Raw genomic sequence first — 24800 nt, 5'->3', positions numbered from 1 at the left:
CGCCATTATCTTCCATCACATCACCACTAACCGCCGATCACGCCTGTTCACAAAGCTCTGAAGCAACGTCAACCTATAAGCAGTCAATCAACAGAGGCTTCAAATGTTAACCTATTCGTGTATACGCAGACGAGCACTTTCATTTTCAAGACGTTAGTTATGATGTTAGTTATAGCAGATTTACATGGTGCACGCTCTACTTAGGGGCACAGCAGGTATTCTAGAGAAAATGCGGCAAACAATTGGCTCCAGGTAAAGAAAAACGTGAGGACGACTGGCGTTAGGGTGCAAGAAACTCATACTTCAAGGCTTCACAACTCAAAACTTTAGGCAACTAAAAATAAATCAGACATAGGAAAGGAATAAGTAAGCTTAAGTTAATTCGGATCTGTTTAATAGTTAAATTCTCAACAGAAACCTTCAGAGGCATTTCACCGCACAAAATTGCGGATCAATGATTTCCTTTTCGTATCAAAAAATAAACTTCCTTGACGAGTACAAAATGAGACAAGACATGGGAATAGGACGAAAGCAAGGTCAAGATGAGGGGACGAGAAAATGAATATTCACGTCAGTATAAGATTAGTACACTCAAGAGCGTCCTAGGAGTCAAAGGATGAAATTGGACGACTAAAGCGAATCTAGAACATGTTCATCCTAACAACCTAAAGTCAATCGACAGTGGTGGTAAAAGTACTAATTAAACTTCAATTGCAACAACTAATACATCTGATAAACCATATATTAAAATATACAGGAAATATCGCTCCAGTCATATGCTCTGTTTATAAATTTGCTAGAGAAACAAAATTGGACGCTGAATCTTTAGCACTCTGTGACACGGTAGCTGAAGTACGAAAATTACAGCAACAAGAATGCCTACAGAAGACCATGGACTAGCATTCAGAGGCACACCCTGTACGTCACCAGCCCAAGTTCCAGCTTAGCATTACTAGCTCATATTCAGGCGCCAACGTATTTCAACTGCATTACACGTTGTACAATTTGAAGAAGATTTGGTGCACTATAAATGAAAGAAATGGAGACTCGCTGGAGGTGATGGCCGCTATTTTCGACGCGTCATGTCACGAGAAAATTCAGTTTGAATCAAAGAGATTCAGCGTCCGGACAACAGAAAATGAGGAACGATTTTTATCTCTTGTATGCAAGATGGGTTAACAAATCCTTCAGCCAAGCTTCTGACGAGCAAGCCATAATGCCCTCGACAATAATGCTACTCTTGAGAATCACCTTGGGTCACAAGTCTGGCCACAATCTGAACCTCGGTATAAGCATTTCCTCAGGAACAAATATCTACACAACACATGTCTCTAGCTCTGAAATTTCAAACTTTATAATATGGAAACAAATTTCATTACTGCTACTCTTACTAATATAATCATACTGCAATTTGGATCCATTCCAAAATCAAAGAATTTCGGGGCGTTCACATAGGAAAATAATCTATGGTAAACTTTACAGTAACTAACTGTACTCTATCGAATTGATAATGCTGCCGGAGCATTCGTTAATTGACGCCGAATAAAACAAAAGGGTCCACAATAAAATAGTTTTAAGCTCTCTAAAAAAATTATGGTAGAAAACAATTTTCTTTAATGTACTAAAGAAGACTGAAAGGAGTAACCTCCTTAACGTCCGTCAGTAAAGAAAAATTTCTGAATTAGGCACCAGCCGTCATAGGCCGAAGCCATGATGTAAAACTTAAGAAATTAACCTATAACGAGAAATAATTTTTTCAAAATAAGAAAGCAATGGAGAAATCATTTTCTCCGTCCACACCCTACAATAATGCACGAGAAATAATAGCAGGCTGAGTAAACCTTACAAAGATATCTTTCTACTCTGCACAAATCCTGTCTCCAAGAGAAAAACGATTGCAGAAATCAGCATTGTCATTGTGTCAAGGAATTGCCAGTCCCTCCATGTTATTACTAACGACAAAAGACCTCAAAGCAATTACTTCTAATTCAATTCAAGTTCATATCCACGACGATGGCATACATGAAGGGTTGCCAAACCTAAACTGGAAGCTAACTTCACCGAAATTCAGACGATATGTCTTCGTTGCATAGAGATGAGCAGCACCGTAACGATGGCAGCTCTGAGGTACAAGTCAAACTTTTAGTGACAAAGAAAAAAAACTTTCTTAGAAAAATGAGCAATAATGGCAACGAATAAGTCCAGAGACTTCACGCATCATGTCAACTTTGTTCAGCGTATCAGACCCTAAGCTACGACAGCGTTCAATGTAGCTTTCACAACGGATTTAATGGTCACGAACGATCCACACACCAACAGCATAATTTGCTGAACAAGATGCTCTGCCTCCCTAAAACATGAAAAAAATAACTTTTCTTTAAAAAAATAAAAGGTCTTCGTCGCATCTTTGCAGGCGCGTGTGATTCAATAACGCTCGATCCCTTCAAGTCTTTCAATTTTCAAGTAAATTTCACACACGAAACCCTCGTGTATCAATGTCCATTTCACAAGATAGTGAGGCGAGGGACGGACATCTACCTCAAGTTAATCACTCATTCGTGGTCATCTCTGATACGGATGACTTCCTTAGACTCGGCATGACACGACGGGCATGTACCGGTTGAGTCTTGGATCTTCTGGGCGCAAGGCAGGCAGAAACGTCTATGTCCGCAAGGAACGAAGGCAACTTCAAAACTTTCTCCCTTGCACGACGGACAAGTTTTGCCACCGGTAGGACCATCAACGCTACTACGTCGGCTGCCTGTAGAAGAACCACTAGAAGCAGCTTCTGCACTGCTAGCGGCTGCAGGAGTGCCGATAGGAACAGCACCTGCAGCGGAAGCCATCAGCGAAATTGGCATGGCAGATGCCCCTGGCAAGCTGCTCAAGATGGAGGAGCTGGAGGAAACCGCAGTGCCAATAGCAGATACAGCTGACAATTCAGCAAGCAGAGAAGAACCACCAACGGGACTGGAGTTTGAGAGCCCAGACATAGCAGTATAGGGTGATGCATCGAAATCGGGCAGAGCCTCGGGAGATGACGAGTTGCTCCGACGTAGTCCTCCGTTGACAGTCAGCTGTGACAGAGCTGATGACAGAACGTCAATTTTTGGAGTAGGATCAGAGTTTGACCGCTGCACCGAGCCATGATTCAACCCGCGGCTGGGAGACAAAGAACGCGACGCACTTCCGCTTGAGCCGCCGAATGAACGTCCATTGAAGCTGTAGCTGCTAAGAGGCGTCTGATACTTCGCATCACTCCAAATACTTTGAGCAGCCTGGTTCTGATCCAGAGACGGGGAGGATCCCATTGACGACTCTAAAGAGCCAAGACCCTCATCGAGGCCATACATTGACTGGAGAGCAGAGTTACCAGTAGCCATGCTCGAGCAGTTCAGGGACGAAAGGAGACTGGTAGACGAGGAAGCGTGGTCAAGACCAGATCCTTTGGAGTTCAAAATGTTATTAGCTTGTTCTCCCAACAAATTGAAAGGCGAGAAATCGTTGAAAACGTTGGATGCAGAACCAAAGGCCGAGTGGCCACCAACGCTGGCACTATTGCTGCTGAAGGCAGAGCTGCTCCCACTGTTCAGTAGATTGTTGGCGTTCGAGGAGTTTGTAAGCGAGTTGAAACAGGGTAAATCCACAAGGTTGTTAGCAGAGTTAGAAGCCAGCATGTTGCTCAATGACGACAAAGGGTTTATGTTGGATAGCGAATTGTAGTTTGAGCCGAGGTTGCCGAGTGCGTTGTTGGCTAAAACTGACGTCAAACCGGAGTGGCCATTCAATGAACCGTGGGAATGCCCATTTAACAAAGCTGAATACTGAGCGTTGACAGTTGCAAGCATTGAGTTATGCTGGTTGTACCCATTTGAGCTTAGCAACGCATTCAGAGAGCCATGCGTTGCTGACTTAGGAGTACTGTACATATTGTACAGTTCAGCAGCATTAGAAAGAGGATCATAAGGAGGAAGACCCGCATCTTCGTCCAGAAGACTTCCAGTACGCATGGCGATGTGACTCTCAATCTCTCTCTTGGCCGCCTCGACAGATTCTGGCAGTCCGGTCACCTCAAAGATGGGTTCTTTGTCCCTCGAAGGTGTCACGATATACGTTTGCGTGGTTTGTTGGATACGTTTGATTGTCGCTCCCTTCGGGCCAACTACGAGTCCAACAACTCTGTAGGGTACGGTAACGTTGATAGTCTTCTGTCCAGGGACATTAGCAGGCGGGCCGGGAGCCATCGAGCCGTTGATGTTGTTCTTGCGGCAGGCCCGGATTTGGCTGAAATGATCGGCGGCTGAAAGGATCTCACGCTTTGCGTTAGCGACATCCTCCTTGCGACCTGTTCACAAAACGTAAAGTTCAGTAAAAAGATATCACGAGTGGACATAGGTAAGCAGAAGGCAGATTCTCATCTCGAGACTAATCGGTAACCGGCAGATTCCCCTAAGGTAATTACAGGAATTTCCATTAAATGTAATTACAGGAATAACAGTTCTGATACTTGAAAAGTTCTGTGATATAGTACTTGATAACTTTAAAATGATTATTTTTATCAACAGGTAATCTTAATCCTTATTTCTCCGTACCTGTGACGACGAACACCGGCTCTTCCCCTCGCACAGGAGTCTTGATGTAGGTGTTGGTCTTGGCGCGAAGAGCTTTGATTTTGCAACCTGAAAAAAATAATTTTGAGTTAGCCAGTGTAAAATAAATTCAGTGGCTCTCAGTCATCATGCGCAACCAGAAAACAAATCGTCGACATTGAAGAGAACGTAATACAAACGAACTTTGAATCTTTGAGTCTTGGATAGTCCGTCAAAATTGTTACATCCTAATCAACTCGCTGCTAACTAAGATATATATATACGTATTCTGAGAACTTGTTACATTAATATAACAGGAAATAGAACAAAAGTTGAACGGTGATACGGAACGTATTGATTGTCAGTTGCTAGGGTGAGGGAGTACGCCAGTTACGTGCATCGATCAATACAGAGTCCGCACTTGTGCGTCGTAGTGGGCGAGCCACACAAGGGATGTGCAGCAAAACTCATGATAACAAAGGCTTAAACGGTAACTTCGAGAAAAGTTAAAATAAAAATGTAGATAAAAAAACGCTAAACCACCGTAAAAGAATATAACTGAATATTTTCAGTTCATCGAGCTGTCGGAATAATGAACTAGAGACATTACTGATACATCTCTGCAATTAAATTAATGGACTTAATTTACAGCGAGTTCAGTAGTTCACTATGATCGATATACATAACTAGCTGACCACCTACAAGCATTGCGCGAGATTTTAATTACAGATTAATTCAAGTCCACTCTTCATAACTTCAGTGGGACAGTAACCACAACGGCGGCCCAGGCGGACAGAGATAGGGACACACCCTGTAGCCGGCACGCGAGGGAAGTTCCCCTCAAACCGACGCCTATAGCTCATCCGAGGGTCGAACTCCACTAGAAGGTTTGAGATGCCAACTGCCATAGTATATGGCGATACGGCCCCATCATAATTATCTTGAGGAAACAAGTTTATCGGTGCCGTAAAGGCCAACCTGAACATTTAGCCTTTATTAAGCTCGAAATGATATACCAAGCTCTGTACGTAGAAACTACTGCTTCTCTGCCAGCAGCCAACTGTCTCAAAACACACAGCCAGAAATGCAGCGGATTTATTGTGAGATGCCAACTGCCATAGTATATGGCGATACGGCCCATCATAATTATCTTGAGGAAATAAGTTTATCGGTGCCGTGAAGGCCAATCTGAACATTTAGCCTTTATTAAGCTCGAAATGATATACCAAGCTCTGTACGTGGAAACTACTGCTTCTCTGCCAGCAGCAAACTGTCTCAAAACCAAAAGCCAAAAATGCAGCGCATTTATTGAGTATCAGAATCAATTTACCACGTCTTTACACAGAATCAATTTCCACTGTAAAGACGCTGTAATGGATGACCAGATCCTTGTGAAGGAAAACCTGCAACGCGCCTGAAAGTTAGGTTGGCAATGGGAGGAGGGAGGCGGAAGGGAGTCCTGAGGCGAGGATGTGTCGAAGGGTGCGTTCGCCCCGGATACTGACGTGGAACCTGCAATAACCGTGGAAAGGTGGGAAGGAAGACTGGAAGAAAAAAAAATAGCCAAGACACGAGTTGAAATCTGGTGCCAATGCACTCCGATTTAGAAATTAAGAAAATCTCTATTCTTTCCAATAGTAAGAGACTGTAGAGCCGTATTGTACGAGTCCGAAGCGCAGCGCAATGTCGTCTTTCAAAAAAAAAAAAATCAGGCCTGCGGTATTAATTCAGGCGCCAAGAATGCCACTGAAAGTAAACTCAGTAGACCAGACCAGTCTACCACTGAACCACTAACTAGGCACGCCATGATTTGTCGTAAACGCTTAGAGCAGTCGTCACGTTCACACTTGCTTGGTTGAAGCGGTGACTACACTACGGTGCAATTTCTGTCGCAAGGACGACACCGGAAAAACCGCCGTCTACACAAACTTCGCTCACTCTCCTTCAAGAGATCTAGGGCATTCCATTTCTCTAATGCGCTACTATTCTAAACCACGAGTCAACATATTCCGCGCACGTCTCAATACATTTTTACGAGTACGACATTTGTGAAGACTTGTTAACACAATTTGAACCAAGGAAAACGTGACCCAAGTAGTTCGACGTCGATAACTGTCTACTCAGCAAACCGCTTCGACAAAACCACGCACACTTATCAGGAACATATTGCAGAAATTTCCAGTTGCAACACATTTAAAATAGAGCGAATTTTAGAACTAAAGAAGACTTTGGGCTGCATAAGTAACTGTGGGTCAGGTTGCATTTGGTTCTGGTTACATCGCTCAGTGCACGAGTGAACCTTTTAATGCGAACGCAGTTTGTCAGCAATATTCATTTCAACCAAGCCAGCCGGCCATTTCGTGGCATAATTTTCAAGCAACAAAGCCGGTGAACGTTCGATTGTCGGCAAAATCCATGGTTCATAACATGGAGGTCGTCCGATCAACACAATACCATGGCATTCTTATTTTTCACCAAACGCTCTTTGAAAATATACTAAATACTAGGCAATAATCTTTCAAAATAAATTCGACTCTAGCGAGTCAGTCTCCATTCATAGTCGGCAAACAAGAGCAATGCGAGTGTCTACTAATTTTCAAGCGTTCAGAGGGAACCGAGTAACAAATCAGATATATTGCGTCTGGAACAAACGAGTCGAGGCGTTTGGAGGCAAAATGTGTCTCAGGTGCGCATCTCTCGCTTGCCTGCCTGCGATGTGACCTTGAATACTGGTTGGGAGCAATGGACTTCCTAAGCTTCCTGAGCACTCGCATTCTTCCCTCGCAAAAGTCACCTTTACAACATAGTTACGATCGTCAACGTTCGGTCTACGCGCCACAAGCAAACCTTATCAGCAATGCTTTACGGTGACTAAGTACAGAGCAACTGTCTCCGCTAGAGAAGACATCGCGTAATCCAGGCAATAACCAAAACCATATCACATTTGACGATTCAGATACGTCTACCGAAACGGCGCCGAAATTGTACGGATGGGCGCCAATTTCCAAAATGTTAGCAGATTATTTTAATGTCAGTTATAGCGGTGATGATAAACCATCAACTTCAGGAGCTCTGAACTTCAGTTAGCTTTTGAACAGGAATGGACGATACAGAAAGCTAGACAATTCAGAGATGAACATTTAAATACATGACTAAATTGCTTTTCAATCAATAAAATGGGTTTAATGAAATAGTTCGATCTGAAATAGTCTGATTTGAAAACTAGAGCAATAATATAAAAAGAATATTTTCAAGTGATCACGACAATAAAGGCTGCGAGACGAACATGCCAAGAGAATAGGGCCCTTCATTTGAGCGTGGGCCAGACAGCGGCGGCTACCCGTGCCAACAATGCCAAGTAACCCGCACTGGTATGCGCAACTTGCGCTCATTTCCCCAGCGAGACCAGCGGGTAATGCTCTCCTCGTCAACTGACGAGCTCAATACATCTCACTGGGTTACACATATTACCAATAATTAAATACAAGTCATTTTTTACACATTTTCGTCCGTAAGACCAAATGAAAACCGAGAAATAACTTTGCTGAAAAATCTAGACAGAAAAACAATATTCAATTCAATTCAATACTTCTCATTTTGAATCCCGGCCATGGTTATAGACCCAGTGTAACCTGAGGTCACGAGAATGCCCTCTACGGGGCTCTCTACTCGTCTACGGGCGAGCCAGAGGAATTTCCGACACAGCGCTAGTTGCTTCCCGCGCGTCACCACGAGCTGCAAAATGTCTGTCAACATACCCTGACAGTTCAACTACGCACCGCTGAAATTAAGTCATCGTGAGAAAAATAATCATAATAAATTCAAGGCTCTAACGTACACAAATGAAGTTATTTGAACTGCCTCCAGCATGCAGAAGTTAAAAGTTTGCTAAAAATGAAAAGTCAAACTAAATATTGAGTAAGCACCAGAAAATATGTTAAGCTATACACGGGCTAATTACGAAGGCAGAGGTGCTGGATATCAAGCGCGTCACGCCATACAAGACGCACGCAGCATTGCTCATTTTAGATACTAATCGAGACCACAAGAAGTGCGTTTACCTGTAGGCAGACCGACGCTACCCAAGTAAGTGCAACAAACTATTTCAGGGACAAGGCAGAAACGGTCGCATCAGATGGAACACAACGACTGCCATTGACGAGTTATTATGGTGAGGCGCCTTGTCACTCGGAGCAAGAATTTTTTTAAGCATATCTACCGCGAAGCTTTTCTTCAAGTTTCCTCAAACATGTAACCAAAGGAGCATAAATTTTGTTTGAGAAAAAATATTCTTTAATCTACAATACCATCAACCACCTCCCGAGTCATGCCCTATCAGATATGTACGCACGCCGCAAGTGATCTATGATCACGATCGAAAAAAAATGCGCTCGCTCTGTTTTTGACAGTAAAAAAAAAAATCCGAGGTCAATCGCAGGAAATGAACCTGGCATGCGACGCCTGACCTCTCTTCAAACGAATAATTCCCCCTAACTATCAACAAGCCAGCAACTAGATTTTGCACCCAAAATGCGAACATAAAAATTATAAACTTAGACTTTCGACCGTAGGAATTATATGGACAACGGCAGTAGATGTGAAGCATCATGAAGTCATGACCGCAAGCCTAGGCAGGTGATCAGACTATCACGATCATACAAGAAAGAGAACAATAGTGGCTGGTTGTGATGCACCAGCGTTCGCAGTCTCCCAGTCCATCATTTATCCTCCTAGTACCCGATGGTCCTTAATACTGAAGATGCAATCTTCGACTTAAATTGCTCGACGTTCTATTCACTCCGCAACAACGATCATTGCAGGATAGAATTTTCAAACATACACGAAAACTATGAAAAATTAAAATAATTCGGTCGATGAAATTTTCAATAAAATTCCGCGCACCCATATAAAATAGAATCATCAAATAAAATGTAGTCATCGGCAGCCATAAAAAATGGCTGATGAATATTTGCCAAAATTCTTCACAGCGCAAAATGCTCAGTCGTTAAAGCACAATTCTTAATGCGCTTACGATATCAAGCCGCGGACCCTACCGTACTGCAGCGGACTCCGCAATGCAGTCAAATCGCCGGCTCGCATTGCGACCACGCGCTCCGCTATCCTGACATCCCGTCCAAATCGCGGAACTTCTACGGTGTTGATATGTTGGATCTTAAGGGATCGTACGATAAGCCGTCCAACTTAGGATAATCGATCTAGAGTGTCAACTGCATGGGAAACTGGTATTGGGGCTTTATCCAAGCTACAACACAGAGCCGAGAAATTATGGAAAAGGTGTTTGCTCCAAGCAGGAAATGACTACGACAGCACGCGCTGTGCAGCTGCACTGCATCAGCACCACGGCTGCTGCAACACATTAACCGCTCTGCAGCACAAGCAGGTGCCAAAGAGGACAACAGAAGCAGAATCTAGTCATACACTTCCTGCGCAAGCCGTACACAAGGCTCAGCATTTAATCAAACTTCTGACTGATTTACTAACTAGAAACGGGCGCCAATACAGCGTCCACTATCATGAAACCAATATCTATGTTACTGCATAACTAAGGCACCAATAGCGCGAAAAATACAGTTTCACGCATATTTCTACAGTTTCACGCATAATAACCCGTTCCCGATTCCAATAATTCAAATTCATTAACTGATCAGCAAAAACGCGCATCGACTTTCATGTGTACACGAGAGCGTGAGTTTAATGCGATATGCTAGAAGCACCCTTCTAAACATTTCGTCAATCGACAATGATATTGCGATTGTAACCAGATCTCCAACCCGCGGCGCTTAATAACAAATACTCGGAAGTACGAGGTGATAGAATCAAGTGCAAGCACGGTTGGGACCGATTAATGCTACTAACTCAGCAAGCTGGTCATGACCTTACGTTGCAAGTTTTCCGTAACAATTTAGCTGGATAACCTGAATGAGGGTAACCTATCCCATACACATGAACCCGGCATAGCTTGCACAACGAGATCAAATATGCTTGCTAATTATCCACCACAAATAGCAATCAATTTTCCAGCCATAGCTGACTTAGCTTCGGCAATAATACTATAATAAAATGAAAGTAAGCGTCGACAATAAATCCAGGTCGGAGGAAAAAACTGCAGATTAAATCGATAGAAAGATTGAATGAAGTTATCGATACATGAAGGTCGATTTCAGGAGCAGACGGTAAGGATGTGCCAACACAGGAGCCAGGCAAGGTAGGAGATGTGGAAAGTAAATTGTTCTAGAATTAGCAGCAGCGGCACCACTGGTGCCTATCTAATGGCATTGCGGGAGCACGCGACACTACCCCGTGTAGCGTATTTATATATAGGATTCATCGACGGAAGATCTCGACTCCGCGAGATCTGGTAGGATTTTTTTTTCTTTAAAAAAATGCCTAATCGGTGATTCACACTATAAATAACGTTCGGTGTTCAGTAAAAATAATTGCGAAATCAAGCCAACCGAAAGCACAACGAAAGTGGGCACTAAATCGATATCCGTTGGACAGCACTTCACAGAAAGAAAATTTGCAATCCAACTTTCAAAAAATATTAAGGATAAAGTACTTACCTATGCCTGATCTAAAATTTTCTCAACGACAATAGGAGAATGAAGAGAACGCTTCCAAGGCCAACAGCAGAGCATACCATACCTATAATTTAAATATGACAATTTTCAATAGTTTGCACATAACAAAGCACGCAACATGTAAAAATTTTCGAGGAGTTGGGAAATTAGTAGCAATCAATTCGCGTGCATTTTCACATAAAGTGTAACATTTGGTGTCGAGGTGTTGAGAGCGGGCTCCGGGCGCGTTTAAAGAGGCACTGCCAAGCGGTGGAGAGCTTGCTCGGCCCTGCTGCTGCCTCTCCGCACCGGCTGCGGGAGGGCGAAGAGAGCAGCACGTCTGGGGGAAAATAAACATCCGACGCAAATGGAAATCCTATTCGCGACGCGATGATCATCTGCTGAGCGGAAATTTTTCTACTGCGGAAGTGATATGCTATTTTCGAAAATGAATAGGGCAGACATTTCTAAGTTTTAATCAAAGAACTATCTAATGGGTTTACTGAAAATATAAGTAACCGTCCAAAATGTCAACGTTGTAAAAAGAGTAACGTCCACCACAACTCTGAGCGGAATCGGCTCTTAGTCGAGGAGTATTCCGTGGTTCGACGAACCTGATAGACTACGCGGAAATCAGTCTATAAACGTGCACAAATCAAGCAGCTAAAACTTCTAACCCAGGCGTGAATACTGACGAGCCATACGCTTGAAAGCAGCAAATGCAACGCTGGTTGCCACCACACCTCAGTTCATTTCAAATTGACCATTAACTTGCAGTAATAATTCTTGGACTATTTCTCATTCCCACGTACGCAATGACATACTTTTTTCATTATTAATACGTAAACATTGAATGGAAAGCAAGGACATGAAAAAAAATTAAAGTTTTGAGGAATATAATACAAGCGCATGATGTTCGGCTTCGTCAAGTGATGTAGGCAATACCGACGCACAACAGACGGCAAGGTCTCGAAGTGTGTCGCCAAAGCAAGAGTATTTATAGTCTAGCCAACACACAAACGAAATCTACGTAAAAAAGTTCGGAGTATCGCCTCGGGTAGAAAATTTATTCTAATGCTTTATTTATAATGACCTACAATGTTACGTAGCAAGTTTGTAAGATCAAGATATGCGATTGGATGTAAACGAGGAATATCACGTAGTATAGAAAATTCTAGTCAACGTTTCGATAATTTGGAGATGACGACGACGAGTAAAGCATAGACTGAGGCGGGAAGCACGAGTAGCAGAGGCGAGAGGGGATCGCGGTGAGGGTAGAACTCCCGCTCTAGAGGGAGGGATCAATACGAACCAAGCTAGACTGCCGTTGCTGTCGTCGGAATGGGGAAACAGAGGGGAGGAGAGCGGGGACGGAAGGTTCTTGCAACTGAGAGCAGCCAGACAAGAATGGGGAGCCGTTGCGGCGGCGGTGTGGGAGGAGGCCGGCTATGTCCTCGTATGGGGAAGCTCCCTTGAATCGGGTGTCGGTAGCGCCCCAAGCACCAGCCCCAACGGATGGGTAGGGCAGGCAGAATGGCTTTAGGATGGTCGATTAAAAACTGCAAGAAACGATCAGTTGGATTCAAACTGAGAATTTAACTGAATGGTGAAATTTCCCACTCTTCGTTCGAATACGCCCCTCAGACCGCAACAAAAGTACCATTTGCCTAGAAGAGGATGCAACATACTAAGTATGTGCAACCTCGACTCAAACGGTAAATAATGCAAAGATGCAGAATAGAAAACATTTACATAGTATTAGCAGCCGGAAGTGGTGCAACTTGCCCGCTGTGCATTGACGCAAGTAACCTGAGAATGTAACCCAACTCTAACCCAGAAACGAAGCACCAACCGGCAAGCGTACGGAAACTTAAATTATACCGTACGAACAAAACAAGCAAGATAGTTGACGAACAACCCGTATCAATTAATGATGTTAAGACGTTGAATGAAATACGCTCCACCGGTGGCTTGTTTCTTACATCTATCTGCTGCGAAAACGACCCGTGGGCGAGTCTTTTAATAAATTAAACGGAGTATTTAATTGAACCCCAATAGTTAGTATTATTGCCATTTTTAGGCATATAGGTGATAAAAAAATGCAAAGGTTAAAAATTATGGGAAATGTGTTTTATCGTTGTATTTAATTACTAAAAGTATATTATTTCAAATTGGAAGGTCCAATTGGAACCCAAACAGAATCGCAACAGCGGCTCGGCAATTTCGGGAGCCGCATTGAACGACTTCAAGAATAAATCGCAAATTGAGCTTTAGAAAATCAAGAGCTTCGATCTGATCAAGACTTGGGATGAAATAAGGACTACAAGATGCAGAAGAGGGTCGCGGTAATGGGGGAGCCACTGCAGTAGTTGCCGGGCTACACGCTATCCGCCCCTTGCCGCCGTATCGACCGGTGGGTGTTATACCTCCCCCCTCCCCCCACTGCCAACGAGGGACATTCTACAGGGGGAAGCAAACTAAAGCAGCGAAGCAAGAAACTTTGTGTTGAGGCGCTGAAACGACTACCCAGCGTACAAACATAACTAACTTAGTAAATTCCAGGAATCAACAACTACGAACAAAACAAACTGCAACTTGTGACAAGTGATGCACAATTGCAATTTTCATCAACATCTAATGAGCGGGGTTTATGCGTTTGCACGCGCAATCGCGAGGGTTAGCACAGCTGCGTGAACGGCTACACCGACGAACAGAACCCGATCGACCCAAGCAACGAGGAACTTAGTACTAGCAATTTATGTGCAACAATCTACCAGAACTGCTGTTCAATTCAAACTTTATATATGTAACCACCATCTGATTTACAAAAATGCTCCTAACAAATTTTGATGGTTAATCTTTCATCAATGGCAGAGCTAAAATTGTTAGAATTTGAACGATTTTCTGCACGTACCTTGTCTATAACCAGGTGCTACGGTTGTCCTAGTTAGAAATAAACCTTACAGCTGCAGGTAACTTTCAGAATAACGAGATCAATATTCGGACATCCAATTATCATGACGTGTTCAAGGGATTCACATTACCAATCAAAAATTTTTCGGTCGTCCCTTGTACCCTAACCATATATTACAAAATGTAAAAATTAAAATCAGTTAATTAAATGTCACCAACATAGTAAAGTGCAAATGAAACTGACGGCGGCACATGAGCGACTGGGCTTCACCGATCAATACGGCGTGCTATAATCGATAGCGGGACTTTTAAATGCACACATGCTGTATACAGACAAATTTCCGCCCTTGGCCATTCAGTATAATTTTAGAATAAAATTGGGGTTACTAGGTGAAAATGCGAGCGTTTTCCTCCATTCTTTCACGAGGCGAATACACTAAGATTTGCACGATAGCGAAGCCTCATGAATAAAAGAGATTATAATTCAAAGGGAAATTATGCGCTACAAGAATAGACACTGCTCTCAAAAGATGCAAGAAAAATATGTTCAACAAATTCACGAAAGCTTTAGCTTCCAGTAAAGGTTAGGAAAAAAATTAATTTACTCAAACGGCTAATTGATGGGTCAAATACTAAACAAATACCAATTTACTTTTATTCGTGAAAATTTTTCATTCATCTAAGGTTAAAATTATTTCACGAGCTATTAATTTCACCTCGTCACAAGGCGTAGTCTCAATATTTGAAAGTTTATGCCGTTTATGTGGAAAAGCACACCGGCCACAGAAACGAGCGAGCCGTCGGCGACGTCACAAGTAGGGAAGCTTGTTATCGAGGAGAGCGATAGGCAGCGTGAAGCCTTACTCAACAGATAAGTTAGCCGAACAATGCAGCTTTGTTGACCATGACTGTCATACGGGCCACCGGCGCAATTCTTTGATCGACTATGAGTACCAGATGAAACAAGAGCACCCAGTAGGAATTACCAATGTCAATCAAGCTTATAAAAACTGCTTCAACTGTAGTGTTCGCCTCTTTCCAAAGCAGCTCTGAAATAGTCCTGATGGCACAAACCCTATTAATATCGCGAGACTCTTAGAAGCAAAAAACGAGGGAGAAATACTGCGGCAGACTAGGGAGACAGCGAGGGGACTTTCAAGTGGGTAAAACCCCTCTAGGGGGGCCAAGCTCCTCAATCAATACAGCAGTGCCGGTGAGGGCTCAGCTGGCTTCCCGGCGTGGCTGGGCAGGAATTTCGGATAAAGCACAAATACAACGTTTCAGCACAATTCAGGGCATATAAACACACAATACATTTACGGTGCTTTGATGTTCAAGTAATTAGGAAATATCCATCATACAATATTACAGTAAACCAACGAGGTTGAATGGATTCATCGATCATAGACAGTAAATACTAGAGCGTGATGCTCGCAATTTTTTCCTAATGAAGCAAGAGATTGATACAATCCATAGTACCACGCACGAACCTATACTCAGTTACAAGCTGGCTCATCCAAGTTTTTAGTATCATCAGTATCAAAAAATACTACAACTGTTCCATCAGTCAGTTGAGACCACAATTAGGGATTGCATTGTTCAAAATTATGCAATCCGGATTACTACCTTACATGGAACGACGTAAACCTGAAAAAGCACAGCGAAACTAGAAAGTTTCAGTGCAAGCACAAAACTTTCCAGGATTCGATTACAGCGAAGATGAGAGCTCCAACTGAATAATTGAGGGTTTCGAAATTTCCACCATGACAAGCCTCGGCAATTGCTTCTTGTAAGAGCGTTTGTAACCTCTGTTTTGTTCACGATCATTCATCCAAAACAAGGGCGGCATTACCACCGCACAACCGAACACAAGCGCCATATCATTGAATGGATAAAGAAATTACAGTTGCACTGACTATACGTTTCTTTGGTATTTTTGCCAATCTATACTGCGAGTCGACCACCAGCTGATTACACCTAAAGACAATCAGGAACCGATTCATTCGTGAGCAAATCGATCAAGGAGACAACGACTTAAATAATATGCAGCCAAACCAGCCAAACTTAGGAGCTCGGTCGGTCAGAGTTTTCCCCACAACCTAAATAAATTACGATCGAGGTCTAGTGAGTATTCACGAGGGCACTTGGCGCGAGACCTCCGCAATGCGACGATACAACCTTGAGGACCATCGACCACGTTGCAGTGAAGCGTGTACCATGCTCATTGTTGAGCAAGATTGACTACTGCTAAGAATTTTACGCTTAGTTCCCAAACCCTGCACAATAAGTGACAAAATCTTTTTACATCTTCCCATACTCATTTTCTAGGGTCATTATCATCAACCTATGGCGATCGTGAATTTTCGTTTGGAACTTCACAAGAATCAACTTCAAGAGTGTGTCGGGACTTCAGACAGTTTATCAGAAGTACCAGATTCATCTTCAGTTCTATTCGACATGGCAATCACACGTTCAACAACGAGCTGGCTCACGTACTACAAAACTCCATAATCTAGCGAAACGCCTCTCTAACATTCAAACAAGAAATGTTTCAACGATGGGGAATCCACGTTCACATCAATCAAATTTCCGGAGTTCCATTCGGATTTAATCTTTTCCGAATTGGTGCGCTGGGGAGACCCGGTTACCTAGCAACACGGTGCGGGCGCCGCAACCGGAGGACCATGAGTCAGCAGCGGTGCGCCGCGAGAGCGCAGCACTGACGCCACATAGCATATATGGCGAGCGACTCTCCGCCCAAAAGCCTCGAATCATCGTGTTTACACATTCATCAAAGAACCTGGGTTTTTAGGTACTTCTGCCGAATTCAATTTTGTCATATTTGGCATAACACATCGATAGGAAAAAGGACAATACTTTCTAGCGTATAAAAATAAAACGCTCATGGTATTCGACGCGTTGAGGATGATAAATTGCTACACTCGTTTTTTATATATTTTTTTTTTTTTTCAAGAAAATCGTGAAGCATTTCATGGATAATGGAGTAGGGAAAGTACTGTTCTGACTAGATCACAGCCCAACAGTTCAAGGATGGCTGAACATCTTTCAAGGTCAGAACTTTCTATGACGGCACGTCTTCAGTGGTTACAAAACTCGACGATACACTTACGAAAGCTCCAGTCAGCCACAAGGCACGAATAAAAACCGCGCGAGTCGTCCCTTACAAGACATTGAGAGGCAGAAGGTGATGCCGTCGAACGTAAGCCTAACTCAAAAGGCAACTCCACCCACGATCTCTTGACCTCAACGTTCTTCTTACCTCACGAACGCGAGTAACCTAAGCTTTAGTGCCAGTGGAGTCAGAACACCTACAATTTGTAAAAAAAAGTTCTAAACTCGAGCACGACGATGTTAATGCGGTATCATGCGTGTGTCTTGTACGAACGAAATATCAGGAAAAATTCACAATGTATGACAAAACGGTAAAAATTGGTACTTTTTTACGGTTCATCACTTTTTAGTAAGGGTGCTGTAAATTACTCTAGTTCCAGGGCGTTTGAAGAAATATGTAGTAGAAAGTGGCGTTGGAAGAAATATGTAGTATCCATCAGCAATTTATACCGGATAGCGTGTGCGGGGATGAAGTTGAGTGGGGGAGCGGGATTCATCGGTGAATGACAGGAAGACTAAACAACGGCGAGGAACAAAGCCTTCCTAGCTGCCCTGGGAGAAATCCTATACAAGAACACACAGTATACATATATATACACAATTTCATTCTGAGCATTACAACTATACACTACACTAGTTTCAGGATTAAAATCATGCCTTGAACAAGCAAAAACATTTTGAAAAAAACGATGTCCAGCGCCGAACAGCTATTTCTCAAATTCATGCGAAATCGAATACCTTTAAGAGGGATAGATCACAATCCATATCCAAATGACATGCAGGCACTTCCGGGAAAGTAAACCCGTTCACTTCAGGCCTAATCCGCACGAAAAGAAACGTATACACCACTAAACCTTCTTAGAACAGATAAATTGCTCAAAATAGTGCAATGCTTTAATCAACCCACGACACAGAAAGTAACTCGACTGACAGAATTTGTAATTTTAAAATAATGCTATCAAGATTTTCACCGAAGCGTCCAAATCAAATACTACATTTGAATCCAATTTCCGTGCATCCATGTGAAATTTAGGGTATCAATGAGTAAATGCATGAACGGGAGATTTAAATTCTGATTTTGATGAAACTTCCAAATCTACTCGCATTTTTCACAACCACATCCCAACTTAGCTGCCGTAGCTCAGGCCCGCTGAAGTAGGGTATCACGTTGCCTTCAGGCAGGAGCAGCTGTTGTTGGACCATGCCTAGCTTCCTTTCAAGTGTTTAGAATGAATTCAGAACCTTCCCTGATAAATCCTAGACTAGACGGTCGTTTTTCAGTATATGCAAAGAACTGTAAATCTACTGATACGCCTTTATTCGGAATCTTACTTCAGATGGTATAAATTTGGTTTTAAAAATAGTCCATCTATATAGCGCTCGATTGACGAGAAATAGAAGTCTGGAGTAAATTATGATAACTTGGGTAATTAAATGGTGGTTCGGTCCCGCCTATCGGGCAGCAGTAATCTCACTAATAGCCTGAGCGAGAAAGTCCAGGCGCTCTTCACAAAGAACCAACGGACGACATCGAAACAAAAGCTCTCTGGGCAAAAAGAGAAGCTCACAGGAAGTTCTCTAGTCAGTCACACTTCCTCCACCCCTAGAACCCCGACGAGCTCTGCAGACCGGTAGCCCCTATCATCGTGATGGATGCTAGCTTCCTTCGCATGAATTCACGCGCCTGCTTGACCGACCCAAGTCAAACTCCTGATAAACTGAACATTCAGAACCAGATCATGGCAGCTCGATTGTTCTACAATTGTACCCAAATGAATATGCAATTTTTCGTTTACTAGTATGTTAACTAAATTTCCTCTAGCTCTTGGTCCATGAGAAGAAATACGCAACCCTATCATTCGTTGTGCAGCACGAGTTCGTAAACTTATCAGATAACAAAAGCGAGACGCCAACTATGATAAGCACACTTCGGTATAGTATGAAAAGAAAGATGTCGCTTTCAATTAGCTCGAGTCAAAATGGCACATAAATTTGCCCTGTCCAAGAGTCAGAGCACTGAAAAATTAACGTGCATATGGTATGACGGCAAAGAAATACATTATGTTCCTGCTTCAAGATTAATAGTAGGCGGCACACTAAGTCCATCCAAGTTTCCATGGCTGTCATTAATTCAAGTATCAACAACCGTACGATAATTGTGCAAAATTGAGTTAAAATTTAACCCATAACGTAGACAGCCTGACATCTAATGTCTATACCGATGAACTTCTGGCGAGGTAATAGCTACGGTAGTCGAGGTTCTGTCGCTACCTTGCTTGATGTCAGCAGTGACACAAACAAGCTGTAGTCTAAACAAAGCTCCGGGCACCCCACGGACGATCGTGCGCTCCACCTCGGCGGAAGATGGAGATGCTGCCGCACGTCTACACGGCCACAACAGCAGCACAATTCTTGTCTGATCCCACAATTCCCACCTGCCATATTAGCGTAATGCACGATAAATTGTCATAAATGAAAACTAATCCAGTCTTCCTTAACTTTCAATCAACCTTCCAATTGAAAACCATTCAACGTTGAGGACTTTGATAACTCTCGAGACAAGTTCCCAAAGTATTCTAGACTAGATCCTTTAGCCCTAACGTTGCGCACGAGCGGCATGTGCCCAGCCTCACCAGATGGGAGATTGCCTTCTATGCCGTAAACCACGACCCTAACACGATCATGCGAGATCAAAAGTTTAGAGCCGCAATCTAAGTAGAGCGGTACCGGTTCTATAGTGGTCTTATTCGAGAAAGTAACAAATATGATGCTACGTACAACTTTCGTACAATTAATAAATAAACCGATTGAAGAAATTGACCCGGAAATCGAGTGAAGCGCCATAAGTCCTAAACCAAGTCCAGAAATTGGTGATTTACTGCGACTACGATTCATTGGGTCAATTGGTTTGAATCGCCTACTTCCGATTCTGCATGGACAGCACGATCCAAGGAAATCTCGTTGCAACACGACTGCAACGAAACTTAATTTGACATGTTTACCTGAAATTATAGAAAATGATATAGCAGTACTCTTAAAATGAAACAAGTTAGTGGTTTCACGTTCAATGTAACTTTAAAAATCGGCACCATGGCCACAAACGCAACATGCCCTGCAACACAAGTATCCACAGAATTATATATATAACCTATTCACGTAGAACTCTTCAGTTCTCAAGCTCGAGGATGTGCAAGTATTAACTTTACCGAGTAGTTTCGTGAATGGTTGCCGTGTGTTGAGAGCGGAAGAGCGAAGGGCAGCATTGAGGGAGCGCAGAACCCCTTCCTTGGTAGTTAAAATTAGCAGCCTGACGAAGACGAAAACTGTGGCGACACGCGGGCAAGCACCTCTGACTGCACGCTAACGAAACTCAACTGAATTCGGATCTTGGTATACGAATACTGTTCCAAGTGTCGATTCCTCCATTGCAAGCCAGTTTTACCAATTTGCATGAGACATCAAGTTAAGCCATGCTGCATTTTCAGGCAACTTTCTACGGAAATTCGCTTTTTAGAGTACGAATATGAACTTGTGGAATATAATCCACTATATAACCTATTCTAGTGTGCGAGTCTCTTAAGAAGCCAGGCCGAGGCAACGAGCCTTACGGTCGCGCCGGCAGCCTTCGAAACTCAGACGCCGCAACGCGGTCAAGGCCTCGCCGGCCTAACATCACAGGCCAAGCCGGTCTGCCCTTAACCATATTCCGGCTCCGAAAATGTGAATACAAAGCAATAAAAGCAAGCCAAAGACAGACTTCAAATCTTTCAGTGATATTAAGCCACGCAGACAACAGGTTAGAATAAGATTGCATGGTCAAGAATTTCAATTTGTATTAGCCATGGCCAAAACTGGTTGCATCTTCTTATTACAAAGTGATTGAAGACCTTTATCAACGATGCACATGCCGCTAGCAACCCTCTTGATTTATAGGAACGTACAACCAGTTTCAGAATACCATTCTCACTTTATTCACTAAAATTATGAGCATCGCCTAGCAACAATTCCTGGGCGAAAGCAACATCGTGTATTTGGAAGGTCAAAAAGATGGCTACCAGCAAGGGCGTGCCGGAGTAGGCACCATGGACGGCGTACTGCTCGGGCAGGCACGCCGGCAACCCGCTGCCCTAAAAGGCAATACGGTGCCACAACCACACGGCTGGCCTGTCTGCTTTCGCTTCCAATTTTGTCGTACGTGTTCTATTATTCACCAGGATTTATCATCAACGGATATACAGCTCTCACTATGAACACTAAACCGCATTCGTTAAAAGCTGCGGAAAACCTTCCCTACATCATTTAAAAATGTATTATTTATTGCATCTTATAAACTATCATAACTATGTGCCTGATAGTTCATGTGTAAAACTGATTGAAGTTTAGAGACAAGACTGAAGACCTCCAAGAAATCTGATGTTGCGTCTAATATTTCCTAAATTATATATTTTTCTTACAATTTCTTGGCATGAATCATCTCGTGAAATGCAGTACAACAACTTTCAGTAGCACAGTAACCGATTCCTTGTTGAAAAAAAAGGAACTGCGTTAGTGCGATTTCACTTTCGATTTCGGTCACCACGGGAAGAAGGAAAGTTCAGAGCACTGCTGAATGCACGCGAGATGCAGAGTCATAACGAGATACTGCAAGCCACAATGGGATACAATTTCTAGAAAGTATTTGTGTTGGTCGAGCCATGCGGTTGGCGGCTATGGGGCAGGAGGGCACGCACAAAGCTGGATGGAAGCTATGGAGGTCAAGGCCTCAGGTTGGCAGTAGTTCAGAAAGCAAGTTCGATATGCGTTCGCACACCGGTTTCGGAGAACATATATACAGCATGGATAAATCAATGGTACTTCATTGCAAGTTTTTAAACTTGTCCTCTGACGTTCAAATATTCAGAGTTTCAGACTCTTTATTTAGAACACAGAGTTCTTCCACAAGACAACGTACAACTAAGGGGCAACAACAAGGGAGACTAAGCTGCTCCATCATTTTGTAGTATCCATTCATTCGAATTTCAGCTGGCGTTAAAAAATGAAAGAAGTTCCAGAAGTTTCTGAAGAAAATACATATGAATTAAAATTTAAACAGTCTACGCAATCATTACTTACGATGAATGATCTATTTGAACTTGCTTATATTTGTGTGCAGATCAATTTTATCAGGTAGCTGTATTCATATCGACATAGCTATGCAATTCTACACGCGAAATGGCAGAAGTTTATACCTAATAATTATTGCTTACATAAGGTTTGCCAATTTGTGCAAAACAAATTTATACGTAAGTAATGCACTAATGTACAGTTGTCGAACTAATTATGTCCGACTCGAAGGTAACGATGATAATAACGTCTTGAACCGAAGAGCACAAGATAGCTGCAGCAAACTAGCTGCAGCCCAGAAACTTCGCGGTCATGGCGGCGCGCATGCCTCCATGCGTCTTGAGAGTTGAGACACACGTGCTCTGACCCTTATTTTCAAACCACATATTTTTTAGAATCTTGTACATTTTTAATCTCGTCTAGACAAGATTTAAATCAATATACTAAGTATGAAAATGCTGATAGATATACATATCCTACTTCATTCCATTGGTCAATGGTCTACACAAAGAACTCTGAAATGAACTAGAGGAAGAGTCTAAAATAAACTCTGCCATGACATTATTGACTATGCACTGACCCGTGTGTGTGGCAAAGAAAAATGCTCCAAGTTCCGTATCAGTCTTTTCTAAAAATTTTTTGGAAGAAGTTAGGTATCATGGCTACCGATATCTTTCACACTATAATTAAAATTCGGGAAACGCTCTGAGCTACGAAATCAATCAAGAAATCATGAGCGTTTGAAAATGTTGCAACTACAAACATCAAACATTGATAGTACCTAGGTACATGCATTCATGGCCATGGTGAGGGGAACGCTAGCAATGAGCACAACTTAAATTAAAAATCAAATGAAAATATCGCAGATGAACTTATCAAAAAATCTACATTTCTCCAAATTGCTAACTTGGATTTGCCACTATTTTAATAGGCGAAATAATTCTTTCATCTTGTAGGATCCCTTACCTTGTCTGCCGACAATTTCTGCCACATGCTCGGAAGACGGCACAGCCACACATTCAGTCATGTTTTGTGAACGCCTTCGCTCGGCTTCAGAAAGTGACGCCAACGCCGGGTTAGTTTCGTCCATGTGTGAGAAAACGTTCATGAAAGATGCCACATTTTCAATGCCAGCCTGCTGCTGCTGCATTATTGAATTCAGTTCCATTGCAAGGGTGTATGCTCTCTCGTCCATAGCAGCTTGCGATGCTGATTGAGGAAGATTTGGGTTTGTTACCATTGTGCCCAAATCGTACGTACTGTTGGCAGGCATTAACTTCGTTTTAGGAACAGTCTTTCGGCGGGAATTACAGTTCAAATCTTCACTCCTGAATACGGATATTGGGACTTAACTAAGGACACCACTTTACACAGGAAGAGATGGAAGATAAGGTACAGCAAATGTTCCACTATCACACAACCTACAGCGAAGAACATCGAACTCCAACTGAGCTGTGGCTGAAAACGGTTACCGATTTTATACGACAACGTTCCGCCCACCGGTGCTAGAGCTATGCTGCGATTGGTCAGTTTCTTCACTGCAGAGAATCAAAGAACACGTTGCCACAAACGTTTTTGAACTTAATTCTCAATTTGATGTACAAAATAAAATATTCTATGAATATACTTTTAGTTAAACAAGTCTGTCTTTAAGATGAATTCATAATTTCTATAAATTATCTGAAAATTTGAATGACAATTTTGTTACAGGAAAAGTTCCCTTAGTCGACGTTGCCAAATGTCTTGCGGCAACATTTCTCCAACTTTGAAATATTTCCCGCGCTTGTAGTTCTAAATTTTCTTTGTTAAGCACAACTCGTTATTCCAAGTAACTTGATATCTGGCCAAATAAAAATACTAGGACTAATTCAACTTTACGTCAATATTAAGTTCGAAAACTAGTCATTTAAATATAGGCGCTTTATTCCACCATTCCCATATTGAATTTTGGGAGGTTTCTCTAGTAGAGCGTCGAATTCTGTTCATGTGGGTGAAGAGTCACTTGTCTCCTACAAACTAAAAATCGCTGCAAAACAACGATAATTTTACCAACGTCAAATTTTTACCGAAATGTGAATGGCATAAGCAGATGCATCAGTGCAATGTTTAAATTCGTATGTAAATAATTTGACTAGATTGATTGCTTTTCAAATTAAATCTGCACCATCTAAATTAAACAAGGAATAATAATGTTCTGAGACAAGTCCCCCCGAGAGAACCACGTGGTGTCGGATCGACGGTTATCACAAGCGCGGGAAAAGGCTGGCGAAAAGAGCCGAGGGCTACGGTGATCAAGCAAGTTCTATCCTAGATTATTGTTAGACACTTCAAATATTTAGCGTTTTCAAATCTACTAAATTTGCACATTTGACTAATGTTATAGTTTCGAACTAGTCCTCATCCTCTGCGAGCAAGAACGCGCTGCCTTTGACGTACATTTGTTGTCAATTCCAGTCGTTTATTGTACAGGCTGCATTATCCT

General features: G+C 42.6%; 1 protein-coding gene across 1 annotated transcript; it reads right to left on the bottom strand.

The window, feature by feature from the left end:
* Positions 1-377: 377 nt before the first annotated feature.
* LOC108666586 (RNA-binding protein MEX3B) lies at positions 378-24027 on the bottom strand. Its single transcript, XM_018153494.2, has 3 exons — positions 23285-24027; positions 4593-4679; positions 378-4345 (listed from the first exon to the last, which is right to left on the bottom strand). The coding sequence occupies exons 1-3, from the start codon at positions 23589-23591 to the stop codon at positions 2553-2555; spliced, it is 2187 nt and encodes a 728-aa protein (XP_018008983.1). The 5' UTR covers positions 23592-24027; the 3' UTR covers positions 378-2552.
* Between the last annotated feature and the right edge of the window lie 773 nt (positions 24028-24800).

This window comes from Hyalella azteca, unplaced genomic scaffold, assembly GCF_000764305.2.
Source record: "Hyalella azteca isolate HAZT.00-mixed unplaced genomic scaffold, Hazt_2.0.2 contig2910, whole genome shotgun sequence".
Classification (NCBI taxonomy): Eukaryota; Metazoa; Arthropoda; class Malacostraca; order Amphipoda; family Hyalellidae; genus Hyalella; species Hyalella azteca.
The sequence above is the reverse complement of the archived record's forward strand: the minus strand, read 5'-3'. Positions and strand labels throughout refer to the sequence as shown.

What these genes read in the sequence shown, in the direction of transcription:
- LOC108666586 (XM_018153494.2), bottom strand. Translation starts at nt 23,591, where the DNA reads ATGCCTGCCAACAGTACGTACGATTTGGGCACAATGGTAACAAACCCA. An exon ending in AGAAATTGTCGGCAGACAAG is followed by an intron (nt 4,680 to 23,284) that starts GTAAGGGATCCT and finishes TATTTTTTTCAG; the next exon opens with GTTGCAAAATCAAAGCTCTT. An exon ending in GCCGGTGTTCGTCGTCACAG is followed by an intron (nt 4,346 to 4,592) that starts GTACGGAGAAAT and finishes TTTTGTGAACAG; the next exon opens with GTCGCAAGGAGGATGTCGCT.